At 34.5% G+C, this 19777-nt stretch overlaps 1 protein-coding gene across 5 annotated transcripts in view; it reads left to right on the top strand.

Moving 5' to 3' along the window:
* LOC126887194 (uncharacterized) overlaps positions 1-19777 on the top strand; it is an 85287-nt gene that overhangs the window by 47058 nt on the left and 18452 nt on the right. For all 5 annotated transcript variants that reach the window (XM_050654587.1, XM_050654586.1, XM_050654583.1 and 2 more), the window contains 3 exons: positions 2247-2391; positions 10037-10458; positions 17061-17346. In XM_050654587.1, coding sequence (XP_050510544.1) covers positions 2247-2391; positions 10037-10458; positions 17061-17346 — 853 coding nt within the window. The remainder of the gene's footprint in view (positions 1-2246; positions 2392-10036; positions 10459-17060; positions 17347-19777) is intronic.

The raw sequence follows: 19777 nt of genomic DNA, 5'->3' as shown, positions 1-19777 counted from the left end.
TTGCTTACTTTTACGCAAGGAATGCAAATCTGCAATAAAAACTGGGGGTTTCCTTTTAAGATTTTAAAGTTACCCCCCACCGCACCTCCAGGGGGTGGAGTGGGGGGTCGTGTTTGCTGTCATCCAATAGATTTTTTAAAATTATTGAAAACATATTTTTCAGTTTTTCGATCCTATGTTTATTTCGCGAAATATTCGACCGTTCCACTACTTTTGGGACACTCTGTATATAAAATTTGATTTTATTATTCAATTCGAGTGCGATACAACTATTATAGCTGTTATACAACTTTTCAATGCCATTTTTATAATACAATAATTTGTCTTTAACCTCAAAATAAGCCTCAGTTTCGGCGATTGCATCTTCATTGGTGCTAAATTTTTTCCAGCTAGCATTCTCTTGAGCTCAGCGAACAGGTGGAAGTCATATTTGGTGAAGACGGTGGCTGCGGAAACAATTCGAAGCCCAATTCATGAAATTTTACCATCGTTTGCATTGATTTGAGACACGCACAACACGGTGCGTTGCCTTAATGAAATAGCACTTTCTTATTCTTCAAACGGGGCCATTTTTTCGGGTTTTCGTCCTTCAAATGCTCCAATAATGCAATGTAATAGTTTTTCCCTTTTCAAGATAACGATGAATATTATGCCACTCTTATCCCACAATTTCTGTTGAGTGGAACTCAACCAGCGAATAATAAAAGCGAAAGCAGCATACGTTAGAATGAGACCCATTTTCAACAGTCAGGACATGTCATTAAAAACATAATACCGTCTGTTGAAATGCTACATATTCACAGTTCTGCTCTACGGAATGGAAGCGTGGACACTAACTGCTGCATCTATGAATCGGCTCGAAGCTTTCGAAATGTGGTGTTATAGGCGCATCTTACGTATATCCTGCGTTGACCGAATTACTAATGTGGAAGTCCTGCGTAGAATGGGAAAAGAGTGTGAAATTCTCATAACCATCAAAACAAAAAAAATAGAATATCTAGGACATGTAATGAGAAATCAAGAACGTTACGGCCTTCTCCAACTGATTCTCCAAGGGAAGGTAAATGGTAAAAGCGGACCGGGTAGAAAACGCATTTCCTGGCTTCAAAATTTACGAAAGTGGTATAACACGACTACCACTGAAGTGTTCCGCGCTGCGGTAAACAAAGTCAAGATAGCCATGATGATCGCCAACATCCGGAACGGATAGGCACTTTAAGAAGAAGATCCCACAATACTGATGCCATAACCTTGCCAGCCGACAGTGTCTTTCCATGCTTTGGAGTCGGTTCATCACGTTCATTCCACTCGGCAGACTGTAGATTGGACTCCGGTGTGAAATGATGGAGCTATGTTTTATCCATTATAACATATCGACGCAAAAATTCGGTTTTATTACGATTGAACAGCTTCACACTTCTCGGAATCATCAATTCGTTGTTGTTTTTGATCGATTGTGAGCTCTCGCGGCACCCACTTTGCACAGACCTTGCGCATACCCAAATATTCATGCACGATATATCCAACACGTTCCTTTGATATCTTTACGCTCATTTTACAAACTAAGAATTTTGAACGTGCGATGGCTTGAAACCTTCGGTGAAGGGAGAAAGGTTCTCGAGTCACTATAGGAATGTCATCGCGCATTTCACCATCGCACGTTCAAAATTCTTAGTGTGTGAAGCGTTTGAGTCTCAGCTATCTCGAACAAGTTCACTTTACGGTCGTCCAAAATTATTTTGTCGACTTTTTTATGTTTTCGTTGGTAACAGCCTCTTTGGGGCGTCCACTGCGTGCTTCTACTTCTGATTTCGCCTCGTTTAAACTTAGCCAAGCCAAAAAGTAATGCTTTATTAAGACACGAAATTCCTTTTTATCCATTTTTTTAAACTAACACAAGTTGCTTCAATCAAAATGCTATATCTCATAAACTAATATTCCGACAGCTGTCAAATTTATACACGCATCTTTAAAAGGTTAGGGCTGATTAAAAATCATATGGATTTAATACCAGTAGTGTCATCTATGTGTCAGCCCACAAACTTTTCATCCCACCTGTACATTAGGACAATCTAAAATTAATCTAATTAATGAACATGTATCGTATATGAGATAGGTTATCTCCTGCTGTTGCATAGATTTCTGCCACTACATAGAATGTGAAAAATGTTCTAATGTTGATGATATTTTGAATAATAAATAATTAACCACAGTTAGTTTATTAACTACAATTTTACACTTTATAGACACAAGGAAGTATTACGAAATGCTAATGAATCACTAGAAGAAATGAAAAGCAAGCTTTATATGCCAGTGATTGCTTTGGAAAGTACTTCCTTAAGCCAACCTGTAACAGTTTGTGCAGAAAGAAAGTGTTGCGAAGTTTACAAGGTAAGTACATAGAATTCATTTAAATTACGTACATATATTTTTTTCGCAGCTAATTCCTTCTCTCTCTTTCTCTCTCTCTCTCCTATGGCGCTACAGCCAAAGGCAGGCTCTGACCTCCCCAGCATCCGCCTCCAAGTATCTCTGTCCCTGGCTGCTCTCCTCCAGTTGTCCATCCTCAATATCTCTTTAGCATCGGTTCTCACATCGTCTGTCCACCTCTTCCTTGATCTTCCTATTGGCCGACGTCCCACCATAGTTGCCTCTAAGTGTTCTACTAGGTGTTTTGTAGTTATTCATTCTTATGAATTTTAAACGTGCGAGCAGGGCCGCGTTTAGGTGAATTGACGCCCTAGGCAATTCTCTAGTAGCCGCCCTTCAAACATGTACCTACCATTTTTGCGAAAAAAAATTGCAGAAATTTTGATTTAAATAAGAAATACATATACACTAAAAATGGATTTAAACTACGATGTTTCTATACCTATAACAGAAAAAATCGTCACTCCAGTTCGATCACATCACAGAATTCTTTTCAAAAAAAAATTTTTTTTCTTAACAAACTCGACAAATTGTTATTGGGAAATTATTTTTAATTCTTGGCATTTTCGAAAATGACCTTTCATCGGACACGTTGGCAACTGGGATGCACAAATAAATGTGCAAAGCAATGTCAAAATTAGGAAAAATATCTTTCAATCCACTTAGTGCAGTCACTGAAGGTTTTCACCTCCGATTTCGTTGAACCTCCATCGATTTTCATGAAAATTGGTGAGTAGTTAGAGGATACCTCAAGGAACAAAGGTGACATGATTCCAACTTGCGCTTTTACCCACCCCTTCTCAGGGGTGAAAATTATTATTTTTTAAATAATACCATAAATCGATAGAGAGACACATTCTAAGCAAAATTTGTTATATAAAGTTATTAATATAAATCAATACTTTTTGTGTTATTAAAAATCAAAGATTTTAATTTTTCGTAAAAAATGCATGTTTTAAAGCTGTTTTTCACGTATAACTCAAAAACTATAAGCTTTTACAAAAAAGTTATTATTACCAAAATTAAAGATAATAAAAATCTGAATACACTCCTTACTTAAAGAACTAAACTAATGTTAATTCAAAGTGAGTTATGGGTAATTGAATGTACCTATATTTTTTTTTTCGACGAGTACGCAAATCTAAGTATTCAAGCTTAATTAACGGAAAATCGATGCATTTTATAAAATATATCAGTAAAATATAATAAGTTCAACAGTTTTGACCGGTTTAGAATTCATATTTTTGAAAAAAAGATTTAATTTAAAAGAAATCAGAATTTTTAAAATTTTCGTAATTTTCATTTTATTTTGAACTCCAAAAATACTTAATATACGTAAAAAGTGATATACTTACGTATAACCAAATTTTAGTTTTTTCTGTATCAAATATTTTACCTTTTTACTATTTCTGTAGGGTAAAAAATAACCGAGAAACGTTTAAAGCTTAAATTTTGCTGCGAGAACCATGTAACCGGAGCCATTCAACATTTTATTCTTAAAAAGGTGAAAATGAACTTTTTCAAATGGTTTTTAGGCAAACCTGATTTCGTAAAAATTAACGGAGTTATTTAAAAGAAAACAATAACTTTTTTGTAAAAATATTTGGTGCATAAATTTTAATGCTATCAACTTGTTCGGGGGCTCATTTTATAGATATTTCTAAGCACTTTGACAAGTTTTTTAATTGCTTGTTATAAAATGCTATTTTAAGCTTGAATATGTACTTAGATTTGGGTACTAGCCGAAAAAAATATACATTCAATTACCTATTATAATTCACTTTTATTTAACATTAAAAGGTTTTTCCAGTAAGAAGTTTATTTCGTTTTTTATTAGCTTTAATTTTGGTAATAATAACTTTTTGGTAAATTCTTATAGTTTTTGAGTTATTTATGAAAAATCGGTTAAAAACATGCATTTTTCTCACGAAGAATTAAAATCTTGGATCTTTAATACCTCAAAAAGTTTTAATTTATTTTAATTTTATGTAACTTTATGTAACAAATTTTGCTTAGAATTTGTCTCTCCATCTAATTTTGGGGATATTTTTAATAAAATAATTTTCACCCCCGAGAAGGGGTGGCATCCACCCCCAGGGTAAAAGCGGAAGTTAACACCATGTCATCTTTGTTGTTTGAGATATCCTCTAACCACTCACCAATTTTCATGCAAATCAATGGAGGTTCAACGAAATCGAAGCTAATAGCTCATATCCACATTCAGTGACTGCACCAACTCTTCTTATGTCAATAATTTGGTGATTTTATTGTGATATCCAAATGACCCTTTAAGTGAATGCATTCATGTATGAATTATGTATCTCGGTCGTCTTTATTTTGTATTAGATTTTCAGCTTCTTTAATAATTTCTTCATTGCTTAATTTTGGCAAATCTGTTAATAACACGAAAACGTTGATAAAGAAGTCGATAAGATTCCAGACGTCTATTCAGGTGTCTTATCAGTGTCGATTATAATATATGTAGAATCAGGCCCGCGCCGTCCATAAGGGCGAAGGGGGGCGGAGCCCCCCGGCGCCGTATTCAAAAGGCGCCAGTAGGAGCCGAAAAAATTTTTTACAATACCGAAATTACCAGAAATGTTAGTAATATTTTATTATCTTGTAAAATTTAAAACTTACCAATCGTAGGTAGGTATAAAACTGGCAGTAAGTATTACTCTGATCCCATAGTTGTACGAACCCTTATTTCTCTTATTAAACTGAACCATATTTGTTCTCTGATGGTGTAATCGTTGTTTTTTGTAAATATTTATAGTATTCATAATAATTTATCGGTAGGTATATTACTTTCCCAAACACATAACAAATAGTTTGTAGGTATTCGCTCCGTGCATGACTGACGCAACACCTAGCTTCACCAGGACCTCGATTTTTGACCCTTCGCTTCGTTATCGATCATTCGCTATCTGTACACTAAACAGATACGAAGCGCATACGTTCGATAACGAAGCGAAGGGTCAAAAATCGAGGTCCTGACCTTTTTAGATCTCACAAATTGACGTTAAGCATATGATAAATAGATAGCATTTATTTACCATTTTTTTTTTAATTTGTTATACCAACAATGCCAATGACATTACAAAGATAGCTCCAATAATGTCATTTTCGCCACTATTCACGCTGACATCGTTTCTAGGTACCCCCACCATGGTCACGCACGGAGCGAATACCGAATACCGATTCTAGTCCATGCATTCACAATAAAATATTGCAAAACTTCCGAATTTTAAAGAACCGCTTGGCTTGACATGAAGTTTGGCATACACATTGCTAACCTGCCAAATAAAAAAGTGATATTGTGCTGATATGTGCTTTTGCCCTAGGGGTGAGTTTCACCTCTTCTCGGGTGTGAAAAAGTATACGTTTAAAACAAGTCCGGAAATTAATAAACTGACAAATTCTAAGCAACTTTTGTTGTATAGAGTTTTTTCACTTCAAGTCAATACCTACTTTTCGAGTTATTTGCGATGCATATGTTCATTTTTCGACAAACAAAAACACGTTTAGAAACCCACGAAAAACACTTTTCGGGGAAAACTCATCATAACTTGTTTATTTTTGTTTTTTAAAAAAGTTTCTACCATTAAAAGTAAGCAAGTTACACTCAAAATAAAGTTGGTCCCTTTTTTTGGTAAAAAAATCGTGAAAATCACCCCCTAATTAGCATCCTAAATGAAATTAACCGTTACCGCTGCACAAGCTACTTTACTTATGTATCTATTATCTGTAAGTTTCGTCGGTTCAAAGTGCTTATTTTTGAAAGGGCTGTAGTTGAAACGGCTTGAACGAGTCCCTAATCACGAGAGTATGCAAATTTTGAACAGCCATATATCTTATAGTCCAATCTGTCAAATCAACATTTTCTCGTGGAATTTTGAGAATCAAGGTCGATTTCAGGATAGTGTAGATTTTAACCTTTGTCAAAATCTACCCTACGCCGAAGCGGGCTTTTGCCCTGGGGGTGAAAACAACCCCGTCTAGGGGATGAAAATATTTTTAATTAAAATAACTATGGAAGTCGATATATTGACCAATTCTGAGTAAATTTTATTCTATAAATTTTTTTTGGAAAGTTGATACTTTGAAAGTTATTAGAACCGAATTATGAGAACCTTCAATCTCAAATAACTCGATTGTGGTGAATTTTTTTTGGGAAAACAAGAGACATCTTTTATAGGTCATTAAAAAAATATAAGTTATTCATGAAAAACTGTCAACGTGAGTTTTTTCAATGAAAAATGCATAGTTTCAATCGCTAATAACTTGGAAAATATCAACTTTGCAAAAATTATTTATAGAACAAAATTTACTCAGAATTGGTCAATCTAACGACTTCCATAATTATTTTAATTGAAAAATTTTCATTCCCTAGATGGGGTTGTTTTCACCCCCAGGGCAAAAGCTCGGTTCGGCATAGGGTGGATTTTGAAGAAGAGGATCAACCGAGCTTAAATCCTTTTCATTAAAATCGGTGTTGATTCTCAAAATTCCACGGTTTTACATTTTTTTATCGCTGATTAACCAATTTTTGTCTTACAGAAAAACAAAAAATCCAAAATATTCAGAAAAGCAAAACGTACATTTTTTTACTCTGAGATTTTTGGTATCACTAATAATTTTTGTAGTAATTTTAAATGTAATTTTTTCGAAATTAAAAAAAAATACTTTAAAACCAATTTAAGAAAAAAGCATTTTGAACCGATGAAACTTAGTTGTAATGAGTTTACCCCGAAAAGTGCTTCATTTTTTGTTTATTTCTCGTTGAAATAGGTACCTATTTGATTTGGAATTTGACGAATAAGAACCTAGTTTTCATTAGCTACAATACTGCTTCATCTGGGTCTACTGACTTCATGCATACACCATTTTTTTTCACTTTTTTGTAAGCTATATTTTTGCTAAGAATATTTTTTTGATAAAATACTTTTTGAGTTATTTGCGAAAAACGTTTTTTTTTTGTTGAAAAATGGTGAAAAAACTCTATAGAACAAAAGTGGCTTAGAATTAGTCAGTTATCCATTTCCGTACTTATTTTAAAGGTATAGTTTTTCACCCCCCGAGAAGGAGTAAAACTCACCCTCAGAGCAAAAGCAGAATATCACTTTTTTTCTTTGACATGTTAGCTACGCTGATGCCAAATTTCATTTCAATCCAAGCGGTGCTTTAAAATCCGGAGCAAAAACCGTGAGTAAATGGACTTTTCACTAAATTGCCAAAAACTACTTACAAGGGGAGGAGGAAAGGGGCGCCTAAAATTACTTGCCCCGGGGCGCTTGAAAGCCTTGGCGCGGCCCTGTGTAGAATGTGTGGATTTTCATCTCATCACTAGCTGAAAAGTTTAGTTCATCATCGGCCTCCTCGTCAAATTGAATTTTTCTTTTTCTCTTTCTTATTTCTTTATAATACGTTTTATTTGGGCACAATTTTTGGCTTCCTTGCTGTAAGTAATTTGAAAGAGCTTCATAATCTTTAATGACAGAACCCAGATCCATAATTTTAAAATTCAAATATTTTTTGTACAGTATTTTTGCCGCCCTCTCATAATGTGCCGCCCTAGGCAACTGCCTATATTGCCTAATGGATAAAGCAGCACTGCGTGCGAGGGTTAGAACGCACGATGACATTCCAATGGTAGCTCGAGCTATCATATTATGGAACCTTTGTCATTATACACGGCGGTTGGAACGTTCGGTGTAATGTGAAAGTTACCAAGGGATTGCTTGAGCCACCATTGGAATGTCATCGTGCGTTCTAACCCTAGCACGTTTCAAATTCTTAGTGTGTGAAACAGGGGTTATTCTCCATATACCATTGTCGTAAATGGGTCCCAATATCCTCCTAATTCCTTACCTTGTCAGAATATTGCTTTCGTCATAAACAGATTCTTCGATCTGGTCCGGTTTTGCCTTATGTGCAATGTTCGTTAACATTAGCAATCCAGTTTGAAAATATCTTCCGCCTATTTAAAATTATTTGTAAATTTCTTGTTTATTTTGTGCCTTGGTTATATCTCTAGGCTGGGTCAGCTTCCCTATTTATATTTCTCCAAAAATGGTTCATTCCAATATTGGTCTCCTTCACAGACATTTATCGCCCAAGCGTCTCCCACTAGGTTTTCATTGGTTCTCCTCTACGCCTTCCGGGTACTTACAATAATTGACCGATTCTATGCACTAGGTGATTATGATTCTCGACTTTAGCAATACTAACCTAACTTAAGATCTCGTATATTTGCGCCAAATGTATGCTTTTTCGTCTCTTCCCTCATCCTAAGCCTAAGCTTTCTCTTTTCTTCCGCATAGATTTATTGTCCCTCTTTCATTGTATTTCAGTTTCATTGGAATATTTTTGTCACAACACACCACGCCTTCTTCCCATTACATCCAGTTTGGTCTATGTTTACTGCAGGCATCTCCATTTATTTTTGTTTTACTGTGTAAGACCCAACCTAGCTCATTAATTACTGTTTACAATCATTTCACCGTCCAAAGTTATATTATTTACAGTAAAATGATCAGTTTAATATTTACTCTAGTTTTGTTCTAATAAGCTTTAAACATCTTTCTTCAAGAGCTGTTCTAGCCATTACTTTAATTTCTTTCACTCGTTCTTACAACTTCTACGACGTTCTTTGATTTTTCTATCAGCAATTATACCAACTTGCCACTTCGTCGCCTGGATGCAATCAATTTGTACTCTTCTCAAGTCTATATACCAAATCTATACTCATAAAAACAGAAACAATGGAGTCTTGCCAGTGCAGTACCACTCACACATCCTTCTTCATGTACCATGTCCTTTCAGAACGTTGGTTACCATCATAGCTATCTTAATTTTATTCACTGCCACCCTAAATAGCATACTTGTATCAATACCATATCAATCTCACACGTTCTTCAACCATAAAGTTCTTCGTCCTGGATTTCGTTTACCTGCTATTTTTCATTGCATAATATTTTGTAGCATCCTATATTTGGGACCTCTCATTACATGTCCGAAATACTCCAGTTTTCTCTTATTGTTTTTTATAATCTCAGTAGTCTTCCTGAGACGTTCTAGTATTGTGGAGTTTCGAATATTCTCCACCAAAGAAACTTTTAAAATTCTTCTATAGCTCCACATTTCGAAAGCCTCAAGGCGATTTAGATCGATTTTATTCATAGTCCAAACCAAGATATCACCATAAAGTAAGACAGAGAACAAGTAGCAGCGAAGTAGGCGGATCCTCAATGTCAATTTTAGGTCTCTGTCACATAATACCTTGGACATCCTTCTAAAAGCGGCTCTGGCCTGCTCTATCCTAGATCTAATTTCACCGTGACTCTCTGCTTTACAATTTAACTGATATCCAAGGTAAACAATTTGATTACTTTCTTCAATTTGATCATCTTAACCCACATATCCGGTTACATTATAAGATACAAGACAGGACTACTAACTTACCTTTCTGCCAGTGTACTCTTTCTGTTAGTGTACTCTTCTTTGCTCATATACCGCAGTAGGGAGGCACCTACTTTGTGATTTCTGGTTTTAAATCGTAAGTCTATTTTCAAAGAGCAAAAATTAACTGTTTTTATTATTTTAGGTAGGCGGAAATAATGTTTTTCATTATAAACAGAGATGTCACGATCCGTGCCACTTAAAACAAGTTCCTAAAGAAATTATTGGTGCAGCTGAACTAATACATTGTGCGGCGATGAACGGAACCTCAACTTGTATTAAGTGCATGTGTGATTTTAAAGTGCACATGCATGTGTATTATCTAACAAAAACTGTACAAAAAGAAGAAGTTGATGAAAATATCCAAAGAAACATAACCAGCAAAGAGGATTTGATAAAAAGTAAACAACTAGTAATAAGAAATATAGAAGTAAAACATAGTGAGTTACATAATGAACATCAAGTTGTTGTAGAAGCTTGTGCTAAATTCGCTCACTTCTTACAAAACAATGCTATCACTCCGTTCAATGATTCCTACAAGGAATATATTGAGTATCTCGTTAACAGGTAAAGTATAAAATGTTTACGTTGACATAATCATTTTTGGTAAGAGAGGTAGTATTCAAATACCTCTAAAGACCTCTAAGGAAGCGTGATATAATTTGTTCAACATTATTATTGCATCATCCATAATATCTGCCATAAGGACTATGTCATCTGCGATTCTAAAATGACTGAGCTTCTCTCCATTTTTGTTGATACATACCATATTCTTTCAGATCTGTCTTCTTACAAGTGTGTTCTAAAAGCTTCGTGAATAGTTTTGGTGAGCCGGTGTCTCATTGTCGTACTCCTCGCTATATACAGAATTTATTTTTTGTTTCTTGTTCAGATAGTCTTACGTTGCATTTTGGTAGATATAGTCCAGAGAAATAAGATTTTTCTCGTGACACATCCCCCTCCAGGCCGAATCCAAATTTTTTGAATAGTATGGACATCTATATTAATAACCTATATGTTTCCTGCAGCCGATTTTGATGATATACATAGTTATAAACAAATGAAGATCAAAAAACGGTAAATTTTCGCATTTTTCGTCTATTACTAAAAAATTAAGCATTCTAAACAAATTTGAGAATAAGAAACTCATAAATCATATAAAAATAAGAATGTGTGTGTACTTTGTACGCACGTAAGAAGTTATACTTCTATTATATGATTATATGATTATAAACGAAATTAATATACTTTTTATTTATATTTTATTTAAATATTAAATTAATTTATACTTAGGTACTACTTCTCAAACATTTTTATTAAAACAGTGCCAAAAAACACATTAAAAATGCCACAAATGATTTCTGAACATTAATTGTCGGAAAAATTTTTAACTAAATACGTATTTTCTGAAAATAAAATTATATAATAAATATACTTACAATCATAAAATGTATAAAAAAAAATAAAAAAATAAAAGTTTCTATTGGGATTCGAACCAACTTACCACGCGGCTGGTATTTGCGTTGTATTGGGATTCACCCGCATTAAAACTTCGCCACAGAGACAGCTTGTCATTATGTGCTTGTCATTATCGTCTAACTAAACAGATTAACCTTTTGACATTTTTAACTTATGTAAATCAAATTATTTTGATTTTGAATTGAAATGATTTAGAATTGAAAAAATACAACAAAACATAGAGTAAGAGGACAATATATTAGGTGAATATTGATAGAAATTTTGATGATAATCAAATTATGTAAATAAAAGTATTACATACTACTTATGTATTTTGGTAGGTTCAAGGTAGGTACCGGAGCCCGTATAACGACTAATAAATTTCGCAATCACTTGCGTCGTGCAAAGTGGCTATGTTCAAATATCATAACAAAATTTGATCAACTATTTATAAAACACTTACCAGTGAAAGATTCTTTAGCTTTGAATAAGCGAGATCTGCGGCACTCATACTAGGCACAGTTTGATGAGCTTTCACATTGGCATGCAACAAACATCTCTTCTATGTAAATAAGTCCAAAAATATAATATGAAAACTATTTAAAAAGGCAGTATAACCATTAACTAACTTTTTGTTTATTGTTTCTCTTCCTACAAATTTTAAAACGCAACAAGCATACATTATAACCAAACCATGCACAGTCCCACAGCTGTGCCACAGCTGCCATATTGGATAATTTTTGTCATGTCATTTGAACATCCAATCAGAACAAAGTTATAATGCGCATGCGCCCGGTCGCTAGGTTTTCCCATATAAAATTTCACCGTCATTACGCCAGTAAAGAAGTATAACTTCAAAAACTTCAATATGGCGTTCGCTGAATAACATCCCTGGGCATTTCATATTTCATGCATTTGAGTTTAAGCCTTTCAACATATTATTTATTGCCTCTTTTATCTTTTGCTTTATTTTTAACCAAGTTACTAGAGATTTGAAGTAAATGAAATCAGAATTTATGGTGCGGAGGTCTGGGCTTTGACAGAGACGCGCATGAAAAAGTAGAAGCATTCGAACTTTGGGAAAATAGACAGTAAGCGAGGGCCAGCCAGGAGAAGACACCCGTGGCTCCAAAATCTGCGGAGGTGTCCGATCAGAATTTCCATGTTAATAGCCAAGGTTCGCAACGGACACGGCACAAAAAGAAGAGAAGAAATCAGAAAATCTTAATTCGTGAACGTTATAGGGACTACAACTTTTATTTTTATTGCATTTGGAATTTGCAAGTTGGAAAACGTTTCAAAGGTCATTGTGTGTAAAGATGCATACATTTTTTTTGCTTTTTTGATTGCAGAATGCATCCAGTCTGGAGTAGAGTATACTCCATGTATGTGCGCCCTTTCTCCAAAAAGTTATGTTAGATAACATCAAACAGCATGTGCTGCAAAATATACAAAAAAAGAGCCAAATTAAATTGATTTTGGTTATGTCCACTTCAGCTATCAGAAAAACACTAAAAGGTAGTTTTAATACTTCCAATCCAGCAGAGTAAAGCAGTTTCCATTTCACCTTTTCCTGTGACCACTTAATTCTGTCCAAGAAAAGCAATAAGTATTATTGGGTTTCGCAGTTTCATGATAGTCCAGGGTAATAAGGATTTTCTCGGGACACTCAAAGATCCAGGTAGCTGATTACTTTTTTAGTTATTGCAGACCTATAGGAAGAAAACCTACCTGTTTCCTGCCTAGAGTTCGCGTCCGTTTTTTAATTATTAACAACTTAGTGCAAAAATCGCGATTGTTTCGATTTTTTGCACTCCATTCAAAAACTAAATAGTTGACATAAAATTAAAAAATTCAGTTTTTTAGAACATTGCAAAACCTTTAAAATGCCGATTTTTGAAAGTTAAAAAGTTAATTTGTTGCTATGCAAACTGCAAAATAAGTGAAAATGTTAATAACTTTTACTAAAACTACCTTAGAACCTTAGTGTTTCACCCAAAGTTGGACATTGGGGTACTTAACAAACCCTCAAAATTTGAGACCGATCCATTAATTAGTTTAAGAGTTATTCTATTTGTTTATCCCAGAGACCTTTATTTTGCAATAAGATAAGACAGAAAATAATGAAGATAGTGCAATTCTGAGTATGCCAAATAAAAGTAGAAGAGTGATATCATCAAAATGTATTAAAAAAAGATAAAAAAATAATTAACATAGCCAATAATCCTAATGCCAAATTTTTAAAATTTTGTAGTTTATAAACATTTAGAATAACTTTTAAAAATGTCCGTAGAAACGATATTTTTATATATTCGAAAAGATAGTATTTTAACACGAATAAAATTTAGCTTGGGCTCATTTGGGACAAAGTTAGCCATATTTTTTTTAATTCACAGCTAATTTGTTTATAATAATTAAGGAATCTCATTAATGCCATTTTAAAGAATGGGATTTGTATTTTTTCTTTGCACAATTTGCACAAACATTAACAAACAAAAATTTGCACAAACATTATACCTTCACAGCACCCTCTACGATTTTTCAAAAATGTAGTGCAAACGATTACTAGAGGGAATCTACAAATCCATCGAGTTAAAATACCGAAAAAGCAATTTCAAACGAATATAATTTGCTGTATCTCCGGATCAGCTCAATGGATTTTGATCTTTCTTTTTTTAATTGGTATGTAATTTTTACGTACCTTACAAATATGTAATTTGTTTATAAATTTATTAATTAATAAACAGTCTAATTTGTTTAAACAATTCTTGAAAAATATTTTTTTTACAAAAATGTATTTTTTTTAATCATAGTATCATTAATGATCACAGAAAAAGTTAAAGTACACTTTAATAACTAAATGATTTTTATTAGATAATTATTTATTGAAGATAATTTATTTATTAAAGTATACATTAACTTTTTCTATGATTAATGGGGATAGTATGATTAAAATCATGGATTTTTGGGAAAAAATTATTTTTTCAAAAATTGTTTAAACAAATTAGACTGTTTATTAATTAATAAATGTCTAGACAAATTGCATATTTGTATCGTAACTTGTGAATTTGTCGGCTCCCAGCCCCCCTTCACTTACCACGACTAGTCACCAATTAAAATACATTTTTAAAAATTCGTGTAAAATACCAGCTTTTCTAATATGTAAAATGACTTTTTCTACAGACAATATTTTTAAAGTTATTCTAAATGTTTTTAAACTACAAAATTTCACAAATTTGGCATTAGGATTTTTGACTATATTAGATAATCTTTTTATCGTTTTTTTAGTACATTTTGATAGTATCAGTTTTCTACTTTCATTTGGCATACTCAGAATTGCTCTATCTTCATTATTTTCTGTCTTATGTTATTGCAAAATAAAGGTCTCTGGGATAAACAATGAGAATAACTCTTAAACTAATTAATGGATCGGTCTCAAATTTTAAGGGTTTGTTAAGTACCCCAATACCCAACTTTGGGTGAAACACTAAAGTTCTAAGCTAGTTTTTGTAAAAGTTATTAACAAATAACGATTTTCACTTATTTTGCAGTTTGCGCAACGGCGGATCCAGCAACATTGCAAGGAGGGGGCAATGAATAAACATTTTCTCCTCACTCGCGTACGCAGGATTCTTTTTCGGTATGGGCTGTTACTTTATTTTTCTTTTATGTCCTTTCAGAACGTTGGTTACTATCATAGCTATCTCAATTTTATTCACTGCCACCCTAAATCAACCACGAAGTGATTTTTCGTTCTGGACTGCGTTTGTCTTCTATTTTCACTTGCATAATATTTTGTAGCAACCTATATTTGAAACTTCTCATTTCATGTCCAAAATACTCCACTTTTCTCTTCTTGATGCCTTCCATAATCTCAGTAGTCTTCTAGTATCGTGGAATTTCGAGAATCTTCTTCACCCAAGATACTTTTAAAATTCTTCTATAGAACCACATTTCGAAAGCCTCCAGGCGATTTAGGTAAGTAGATCGATTTTATTTACAGTCCAAGACTCGACACCATACAGTAACACCGAGAACACGTACTTTGGAGAAGGCATTCTGTTTTATGTTTTATTCCGTTATTCAGTTGTCAACAGGACACAAAACTCATTATTTATTTCCAATCGTAATTATCTTTTTCTTAAAAAAAAGGCGACACCAGGCGAAGTCTCAAGGAGGGGGCAATTGACCCCATTGACCCCCCCTTGGATCCGCGCCTGAGTTTGCGTAGCAACAAATTAACTTTTTAACGTTCAAAAATCGGCATTTTGAAGGTTTTTTATGTATGTAGATACACCGTTCTTAGGCGTCAACGCCCTTCGGTAGGGATCTATGGGGGAGTTTCACCGAGCCGCAAGCCCTTATCCCTTGCCGTACTGCTCCCTCATAGGTCGATCAGATGCCCGCATATTCAGGTCTAAGCGCCAGATTCATATTTAGAATTTTATACTGACGCGTTAGCCTTTTTGTTTTCCGATGGCCTGGGCTGGGCTTGAACTCTCGTACCTCACGGTGAAGTGAAGTGCGGGTCAGCCGCTAGTCGCACTGAGCTATCTGATCGACTGAAGGTTTTTTAATGTTCTAAAAAATTAAATTTTGTAATTTTATGTCAACTATTTAGCTTTTGAATGGGGTGCAAAAAATCTAAAAAATCGCGATTTTTGCACTAAATTGTTAATAATTAAAAAACGGACGCGAACTCTAGGCAGGAAACAGGTAGGTTTTCTTCCTATAGGTCTGCAATAACTAAAAAGTAGTCAGCTACCTGGATCTTTGAGTGTCCCGAACATGGTCTATTTCTAGCTTATTACCCTGGTCTATGAGTAGTTAAATTGTAGGTAGATAACTTCCTTGTATAATAAATTTGAGAAACGTCCGACATTGGAAGATTTAAAACCAAAAGATTGAAGATCAAAAGTTGCACTTATAAAATTAGTATCTGTATTTGTTCTAATCAAATTCAATATCAACTCTTTATCGAAAAAAGTGACCAAGTCGACTTGGTCAGTTTTCGCAGTAGCGAATACCAGTATTATGACTTGAGCATTCTAAGAGGTACCTGAAATTAGGCAACCATATTTGTATTGCGACTTGGGCATTTTTTTCGTTATTTGGTCAATAAACATCAAAATGATATTTTTTTGACTTGGTCACTTTTTTCAGTATACCGACGATATCATTAAAATCGGCTGCAGGAAACATATAGGTTATTATTATAGATATTAAAAAAATTTGGTTTCGGCCTGGAGGGGGTTGTGTCACCAACAGGATATTTTTTTCCTTATTTCTCTGAACTAATATATTTGATTATGTTAGTGTAGCGATGGTCTATTCGACATTCTGTCAATACTTTTAACATTTTTTGCTGGCATATGGCATCGAATTCTTTCTCGTAGTCCACTAATATCAGTGCCAATGGTTTGTTGAATTCTGTATCAGATTCTTTATTACCAGTAAGTGGTTGTTAGTACTAGTACTATGTATATCCTGATCTAAATCTTTGTTCTTTAGGCTGATATAAGTCCATGATATAAGTCTGGAGACTACAGTCTTTTTTCGATAATTTTAGTGAAAAATTTATACATATGTATATGCTTCTGACTGCAACGCTTATAGTTTTTGACTACTTACTACGCTTATAGATGATCACTATTTGATGATGTCCTATTTTCGATTAAAGTAAAATCACATTTTAAATGCTTTTTTTGTAGAGAAAGGTCATTGGGAAGAGACTGTAACAGAGAAACTGTCAGTCATCTTGAACAGCTTTTGCGTCAATACGTAGAAATTAAAAAACGTTTCGACGAAGCTCTTAAGAGTAACAAAGCCATCGGCAAAGATGCAGTCATTACTGCTCAAGATGTGCATGAAGCTATTAATAAATTGTATGGTTTAAAGCATAATGGCAAAAAAATTAAAGAGCTATACACTTGTCAGAAAAATTCAAGAACCAAGGAATTCAAAAACACAGAATATATTCACAAAATGACGAGCAAGGTTAGTATTTTTTTCTCTTTTAACACGTTAATCGCCAGTTACATAAAAAAATTACACCCAAAAATTTCTATCTTTACTCAGATTTGAGTACTAGGAAGTTTATTTCTGTCCTTTTTCTAGACTCTAGATCAGGGTTGTCCAACTGGCGGGCCGCATCCGGCCCGCGAGGCTATTTGTTGTGGCCCACGTAAGATTTTCGAAAAGCATATATTTTCTTTAAATGCTGCCACTGTGAAAAAAGATTTTTTAATTTATATTTTATGGTTTAGCAGTGTTTTTACATCACAAGTACTGTACCGCGTGCCGCTTCGCGGACGTGTAACGAACACAATCGTCATCCACCACTATGAGAACTGCACTGATTACTGCGCATCACAGTTCACGCAGGCCACACCTCCCACTGCTTATCATCCGTCGCCAGCCGCCATCGTGCCAGTGTGCTACTGACACGTAGGCTAGTCGGCTAATCTATTATGTTGCTAGTGAACAGTGAACTTGATTAATTCTTTGTCTTGATTCCTCTTATACAATAATGAGTGTAAAACCAGTAAAACGGAAAATTGATAGTGAGAACAGAATTTACAAAGAAAGTTGGAGAGTGATTACTTGATTGCTAACAATAATGGAAAGTTGCAGTGCTTAGTGTGCATGAATGTCGTTTCAGTGCCTAAAGAATATAGTGTGAGAAGATATTACACAACAGTGCATGAAAATAAGTATGCTACGTACACAAATGAAAGTCGGCGTGCCCTAGTTGCAGATTTGAAGAAAAAGCTTAAAACAGCAAACTGGTATGTTCAGTAAAATATTACACTCTCAAACGCATTCTTTGCATGCATCTTATGCCGTGTCGCTTGAGCTGGCAAAGGCAAAAAACTTTTCACTGATGGCAATTTGATAAAAACATGTGCTGTTGAAATGGCCAAAGCTTTCGGTGATTCTAAAATGGCGGAGAAATTTGAATCAGTGCCACTTTCACATCAAACCATACAAAGAAGGATTGTTGCTATGGGTGAGCAAGTAGAAAAATCTATGCTTAGCCTGGTTAAGAAAAGTTCATATTTCTCACTTTGTTTGGATGAAAGCACTGATCAAACCGATGTTAGTCAGCTGTTAATATTTGTGCGCACTACTTTTGATGCTTTTACCAGTAAAGAGGAGTTATTTGATATTTGTCCTCTTTATGGAACAACAAAAGGAAAAGACATCTATGAGGCTGTGAAGAAAACAGTTGACAGAATTGGAGGCTTTGATAAATGTTCAGCCATAGCAACAGACGGGGCCCCATCAATGACAGGTAAAAAAATTGGATTAGTGGGTCTGCTTCGAGAGAATGGTGTCACTTGCCCAACAATTCATTGTATTATACATCAGGGAGCTTTATGTGGAAAATGAGTCAAGGAAGATCAAGTTTTCCAAACCGTGATTAAGATTATAAATATGATTAGAGGTGGAAATCGATCTCTTTTACACAGGCAACTTAAGCAGTTTTTAGTGGAAACAGAGGCTGAGTATGGAGACTTGCTAATGTACAACCATGTAAGGTGGCTGAGTGCAGGAAAGTGCATGGAACGATTTTTTGCCGTAAGAAAGGAAATCCCTGCATTCCTCAACAAATACGTTTCATCTGACACAACTGAACTGGAAGAGAAGTTTAAGGATTCAGAATTCTTAAGACAGTTAGCTTTTATAACAGATCTGACTAATCATCTTAACATGTTAAACTTGAGTCTTCAAGGAAGAAACCAGACGGTTTCAGATTTGCTCGGAATGATAAACGGATTCCGGAATAAGCTGAACGTGTTTAAACGTGCTTTGGAAAAGAACAACCTGACACACTTCCCTAGCTGTCTGCAAATAGCAGAAGAATTCAACGGTGAGGAAAATATTGAGTTTTCATCCTGCATTTCACAAATTGAACAAGTTATTGATGAATTCAATACAAGATTTGAAGAAATTGAAAGTCTCAAAAGCAGTGTACTACTTTATAATAACCCTCTTGGAGCAACCATTGATGATCAACCACCCAACTTACAGCTTGAGTTATGTGATCTTCAAGCAGACATGTTCCTAATCACCAGACAAGAAAAGGGACCTGAATTTTTCAAATTACTGTCAAAGGAGAAATTCCCAAACCTGCGAGATTTTGGACTGAAAATGACGTCAATGTTCGGAAGCACATATATATGTGAAAGTGCCTTTTCCTCCATGAAATACATAAAAAACAAAAACAGAAGCAACCTTACGGATTCTTCCTTACGTCATCTTATGAGACTGTCTACAACTGAACTGGAGGTGGACATTTCTTCATTGGTGGATGAAGCCGATCGACCACAGTCCTCACACTAATTGGATACATCTTTTTCGTTGCTTTTGCAATGTTTGTCTTGATTATTGAAAAGTGTTATCAATAAATTTTCCGTTTATAAAA

Source organism: Diabrotica virgifera, chromosome 6, assembly GCF_917563875.1.
Source record: "Diabrotica virgifera virgifera chromosome 6, PGI_DIABVI_V3a".
NCBI classification, from domain to species: domain Eukaryota; kingdom Metazoa; phylum Arthropoda; class Insecta; order Coleoptera; family Chrysomelidae; genus Diabrotica; species Diabrotica virgifera.
Note: the sequence above shows the minus strand (reverse complement) of the source record. Positions and strands in the feature narration are given on the sequence as shown.